A 6,339-nucleotide genomic window follows, 5' to 3' on the forward strand; every position below is an offset into this window, starting at 1 on the left:
CCTAGTTTCATGTTTAATTTGAATTAAATATATTCTGTGGTTTATATGAAAACTTTATAATTCTCGGAAGCAGAATTGTGGCTTGTGTGTATGTGTGAGCACGCATGTTGTCACTTAACCAGAATTTGGGTGAGACGTCGGGGGTTCTGATGGTGACTGTAGAAGCCTGAGGGTGTGGAGAGCAAAGTCACAGCAGTGACACCAGCCACCAGGTGCCCTGGAGACCTCCCAGACTATCCCGTAGTGCATGTTCTGTGGTCAGGCTCTTCCTTTGCACCGACCAGTCCTGACGCCCTTTCTCGTCCACCCAGAGACACCGAGAACAGTCAGCCCCACGGGTCCAGTGCGGAAGTCCCAAGCTGTTCTTTTCTGTAGGAATTCCCTTTTTCAGTGACTCGGAGGCCCTGCTTTCCCAGGACTGAAATACTTGGGAAAAGCGGATGGGGGGATGGAGCCAGGTGAAGTCCCACAGTCTGGATGGCTGTTCTGATGACAGTGCCTCCCAGTAGCCCAAATTTGGCGGTCTTCTCTTGGTAACAGAGACACGCTCCCATTGTCGGCTGCCCTGAGCCGTTCCATTGGTAGAGTTGTTTGCCGGGCACATCAGAGACCTGTCCTTTGCTTAGAAGACATCGACCTTTGTGCTCACTTTGGCAGCACATACACTAAACTTGGAACAGTACAGAAGACACTGGCCTTCCTTCCACTATGAATGAACAGGTTTAATTTGAAAAGGGCAGTCATTTTTTCCCCTCACAACTCAAAGATCCCTGTGCCCCCAAAGTGCTTCCTACACTTATTACATTGAAAATATGTATCTATTTCCCCCTGTATCTTAAATTTGTATTTGCTTGAGGCTGACTCTCTCCCTCCTCAGATGCCATCCCCCCTTGGGGATCAAGCCCCTCACAGAGAGCAAGGGTCACGGTGTTGGTTGCCCATCGGCATTCAGCCCCTTCTCCAGGCAGCCCTCTCCGCAGTCAGGCTTCTCTGCGGGACCCTGGACGTGCTTCCTCCACAGCGCTGGCGCTCAGGGAAACCGAGACACCGTGCTTGCCGGGGAGATGGTGTGGGTGCCATGGACATTCTCCCCAGAGGGGCTGTGTGGGGAAGGAGACTGCTGGCCCCCGCCTTTGGCCCTTGGAGAGGGATGTGTAGCCTTCCCCTGGAGTCCACTTGCCCCACACACCGTCTCAGGCTCCGGCCAGGAGCCAGTTCCCGAGAGTCTGGATAGTAGCCACGTTAGCGAACGGCTCCCCACAAAGGCGGGGGTGTGCCTTCACCCCACCCACCGCAGTCCTTGGGACCAGTGTGGCGGAGCTAGGCCTCTGACGAGCCTGGCCCCAGGTCCTGAGAGCAACAAGGAGGAACTCAAGAGACACGTTGAGTGACTGAGTGAAGCCAATGGCTCCTCAGCCCCAGGGTTTCCTGTCCGTGTTCCTTTGAAGTGTGGAAATCAGGGTCCCTTGAGAGACTGCTCTGAGAACAGAGTTCTGAGTTCTGTCATGCCAGTAGGTGGTTCCAATCCACCCCAGCTCCCTTTATCCCAGGACTGGAATCACGTCTCCAGGCGCTGGGCTACCCCAGAGGGGGCGTCAGGGCCCACTCTGTGGGCCTGCCCTTGATCTTAGCCATGCACACAGCAGCCTGTGCGGGTCATCCCATCAGACCCCAGCAGAGCCCCGAACAGAGAAAGGAGGATGGCTGGGACCGCATGGGACAGGGGTGGCTGCTCTTCAGAGCCCCACTGCCCCTCGGCCACTAGAGGTTTGCCGTGGGAATGCCCGTCCTTCTGGCCACTTGTTGGAGGGGAAGCAGCCTTGTGGGAATTAAGCGGAGAAAGAGTTGACGCCAGCACGCAATTCCCTGATTTTCTGAAAGCACAAGGTTCCAGGGCACCACCGCTGATCTACTTCCCAGAGATCGCATGGAGAAGCAAGCGGCACAGCGAGGAAAGCTCCACGGACCAGCTCCCCCTCCACCCAGAGCCAGCGGGAGTGGAAAGCAAACAGTGGCCTGCGGGTCCCATTCCTTGCACTTTGAAGGTGAGTTAGGCAAAGTTCAATGCTGGCACTTGGCCCTGGAGATGGGGTCACTGCCAGGCTGGGAGGTCCCGTGGGTCTCTTCGCTTTTTTATCCCTTTGAATTTCACCCTCGGTGTGGCATGATAGACAAGAAGAGTGACTAATAGCCTTTTCAGAAAAGGCAGCTTTGCCGATTCCTTTCTCCCCCACCTTCTACCCTCCATTCCCTTTTAAGAAGAAAAGAGCTAAATGTCACGTTGAAAACGGCCCATGAACTCCTTTGAAGCCTCACAGTAAACAAACAACGCTTTATTATTTATCTCCTTTCATCACAAAAACAGGGCACAGGCAACAGCCTGGACCCCTGGGTTCACCCCCATGTTGCGCAAAGTAGCCCCAGAGGAAGAAGGCACAGCTAACGCAGGTGATGAGGTTGATGTCCAGAAGGGTTTTCACGAGGGGGTTTTCTTCCAAGGAAACTATGACGGGTTCCACTTTGCTCGGGGCCTCCTTGCCCACGCTCTCCATTCCGCAGAGCCACAAGACGGCTCGCTTCACTTTGGACCGCTTTGGGATCGTGTCACCTAAAAGAACCCAAATGAAGGTCGTAAGGATGGGCTGTGTCTCCCAGAGAAGGGGGCAGAGGGGCCGACCGGCTGTGTTCCAGGCCCAGTGAGAAGTATTTTCCATACCTTTTCTGGAAAGTATTCATGAATGCCTTAATCTGGAAGAGGGGTATTTTCAGGCTTGTCATCATTTTCAGATGAAGAGACAGTGCCTCACCTGACTAACCTGGGTGAAGCCACGCAGCTGGTAAGGAGTGGCAGAGGGGGGTTTAGAAGCCACATCTGTCCGATTCCCTCCTCCCTATCACCCTGTCTGCCAGGAGGCCCAAGACAGAGAAGGGCACTCTCGTGGGAAACTATTTCCCCATTCGGAGCTGGGGCTGCAAGCTCTATGGCCTTTAAGAGCCAGGAACATGGTCAGGGGGACGCATTTTGCTTATTAAACTTGTCAAAATATGAACCAGGAAAGATTCTCTCATTTTTCTTGAAACACATGGCCTTCTGGATCTATCTTTGAATTTCCCTTGTTAGCTTGTTTTTTTTTCTTTTAAAGATTTTATTTATTTATCCGAGAGAGAGAGACCATGAGCAGGGGGGAGAGGGAGAGGCAGACTTCCCACTGAGCAGGGACCCTGATGCGGGACTCGGTCCCAGGACCCTGGGATCGTGACCTGAGCCAAAGGCAGATGCTTAACCGACTGAGCCACCCAGGCGCCCTCCCTCATTAGGCTGACATGGATACATAGCCACAGTACATTTGTATATACATGTATATTGATACATGTAAAAGGCCACATGTGATGGTAAGTGACAGCCCAAGGCCACAGGGTCATGGGGCAATAGGGGCGGGTGGAGACCTTGACTCACCAAAGGGCACAGCCCAGGTCTAAGGGGCCTTCTTTCCAAGCTCCAGACAACGTTAGTCATGCAGATAGGTGGGCCCAGTGTCGTACATCTTCCCATGTTTCAAAAGAAGATGGAAATCTGGAATTTTATATGAAATCTCCCGAGTTTTCAATGTTAACTCACCTTCTATTAAAATGGTAGGTGGACTAAACCACAGGATGTGTGCAAGCTGCCGGTCTGAAACCAGCAATTTAGAGAATGACAATGGCACTCCAGCCTACCTGGCAAGATTTCGTGGCAATTTAGTGAGCCATGTTTCAGCAAGCCCTCAACACGGGTTTGCTCCTGTTACTCCTCACTGAGCATCTGCTGAAAGTTAGACCAGACACTGGGAGTCAGGGGATGCTAACATTCCAAGTATGTCCCTCTTCTAGCTTGTGATTGGTAGAAAAATCTCCCCTTAAACATCTAATGCTTCTTGGGCTTCTACAGTAACCGAGGAGAGGCAACTCACAGCGGTCGGGGTTGGATATGTTTTCTTGAACAATCTCCAGCTGGATGTCGGTGATGCCGGCCTCTGGTGTCCCGTTCTGAGAGACGGTCGGAGGCCGGGGAGTTGCTGGTGGGACCTGTTCCTTCCGGACCATGGGGTCATGACGAGTAAACCAGGTCAGGCGGCTTACCTAAGGAGCAGAGATAGTTCAGATTAGGGTCCCCTGCTTGACCCCATGTTCAGCCTCACAGGTGAGAATGTCCCCCGTCACTGCGCCTCCAACAAGCTCCAGCTCCCTGCGCTCTGCAGAACCGTTGAACACTTCCCCCACGGTTCCCCCGGCTTTCTTCGGCAGCCCTAATTCTGTTGGGACCTCACCCTCCTTCATTCTGGCCCCCCAGAGCTTAACCCTAGCCTGGGGCTTTTGGGAGACCCCCCGCCCCCCCAGCAGCCATTCAGCACGTGCATTTCTCTAGCCACAGAGACTGAACCGGCTCATGGGTAAACACGTGTCGAGCTGACTGCATCGATGAATCAGGAACCCTGCCGGATGTGCTGGGACAAACATGTTTCTGCTTTTGCTTGATGAGTATGAGAAAAGATAAAATCCCTGGAAACTTCCAGCCCCACACAGTGCCTGAAAATTGAGGCAGAAGTGAAGGATGGATTTGGATGGTCTGCTGTCCCAAATCAAGTTGCCCCTTAAGCCCAACCCTGGATGTCCCACTTTTTTGAACAATCAAACCCTCTTCGTTGAGGCCAGTTTGGGTCCGTTTTCTGTCGCTTGCGGCCAAGGGTCTCAGTGGTTCTATAGTATCAAACCCAAACGTACCATCTCCTTGGAGGGCAACTCCGTGAACCAGCTCACAATGGACACGGTGATCAGAGTCACTGCAGACAGAATCATGGAGAAATAGAGGTAGTGGACATCCTTGACCACGCCAGGGCGGTCATCTGGCTGGTCACACCGAGGCTGCGGGTAAATGAAGTCCAGGATCAGCCGAATCAAGCCTAGGAGAAGGCCCAAGATCAGACCTGAGAAGGCCCCCTGCAAATCAGAGCAAGGCCATCTTAGAGACGTGCAGGTTACGGGGCAGCCAGCCTGGGCCTCTGCAGACGTCGACAAGCTGTTCCCAAGAGCTTGCCTTTCTAGGGGTGGTCAATGAAAGCATCAGTAATTTGAAAAGGACTGGAGCTACTTATCTGTTTATCTTTCACACAAAACTGATCATTCATGCATAATTTACTCATTCCTTGCAAATTTACCTTCCCTGTTTCATGACACAATGCATGGAAACAGAACCCCCGTGGTTGCTCTTCAAAAGCCAGGTGGCCCCCTCCCCACACCTCCATCCGCAGAACTCAGCCTCCGTAACACCACCCACATCATTAAGACATCCTCACATCCTCACGGCAGCGCTTATCCAGAGCTACCTTTTCATTGGTCCGTTTCCAGAAACATCCCATGATGAAGACCACGGCCACGGGCGGCTGCAGGTAGGAGCTGATGGACTGGATGTAAATGAAGAGCTGGCCCCCCTGGCTTGCCTGGACCACGGGGATCCAGAGGATGGAGACTAGCACCAGCAGCAACANCACGGGGATCCAGAGGATGGAGCCTAGCACCAGCAGCAACGCAAATGCCCTAGTGCCAGGCGGAGAGAGACCCTCATTAGCATGTCTCCCCGGAAACACTGCTCTCTCTCTCTACAGCTTTATTCAGGTAGAATTTACATACTACGAGATTCACCCATTCTAAGAGCACAATCCCGTAGTGCTGGGCAACACCATCAAGTTTTACAGCAGCCTTTATTCCAAACAGGTTCCTTCACGCTCAGTTACAATTTACTCCTTATCTGCTCCTGTTTCTACAGATTTGCCTTTTCTTCAACAACATGTGGTCTTTGGCCGCCAGTGTCCTTCACGGAGCATGTATTTGAGATTCATCCATGCATCGTGCATTATCNTCCATGCATTGTGCATTATCACAGTATGTCACTCGTTCTTATTGTTGAAAAATACTCCATTGAATGGCTCTACCATGACATGCCACTGTCTATCCTGCAGTGGTCAGTGGACACTTGAGTTGTTTCTATTTTTCCACTCGTGTAAACAAAAGCTGCTGTGAATATTTGTGTTCGAGTCTTTATGTATTTTTGGGAATGCAATCTTTATGTAGACATATGTTTTCATTTCTGGGAATGCAACTGCTCGGTCATATGATAAGTTGTATGTTTAATTTTTTTTTAAAAGCTGCCAAACTGTTTTGAACGGTTGAACCATTTTACATTCCCACCCACAGTGTTAGGGAAGTCCCAACTTCTCTATTTCCTTGTCTGTCTTTTTTATCATAGCCACTTTAGTAGGTGCATCATGGTATCTCTCTATAGTTCTCTAGGGTTCCCATCTT

At 51.6% G+C, this 6,339-nt stretch overlaps 1 protein-coding gene across 1 annotated transcript in view; it reads right to left on the reverse strand.

The window, feature by feature from the left end:
- Nucleotides 1-2,317: 2,317 nt before the first annotated feature.
- The window catches only part of SLC5A11 (solute carrier family 5 member 11), a 46,903-nt gene continuing 42,881 nt past the window's right edge, over nucleotides 2,318-6,339 (reverse strand). Inside the window, 5 exon segments of the mRNA XM_034670235.1 lie at nucleotides 2,318-2,608; nucleotides 3,951-4,119; nucleotides 4,762-4,977; nucleotides 5,364-5,506; nucleotides 5,549-5,574. Of these exon segments, the coding sequence (XP_034526126.1) occupies nucleotides 2,337-2,608; nucleotides 3,951-4,119; nucleotides 4,762-4,977; nucleotides 5,364-5,506; nucleotides 5,549-5,574 (826 nt within the window). The 3' untranslated portion in view covers nucleotides 2,318-2,336.

This window comes from Ailuropoda melanoleuca, chromosome 10 (genome assembly GCF_002007445.2).
Source record: "Ailuropoda melanoleuca isolate Jingjing chromosome 10, ASM200744v2, whole genome shotgun sequence".
Classification (NCBI taxonomy): Eukaryota; Metazoa; Chordata; class Mammalia; order Carnivora; family Ursidae; genus Ailuropoda; species Ailuropoda melanoleuca.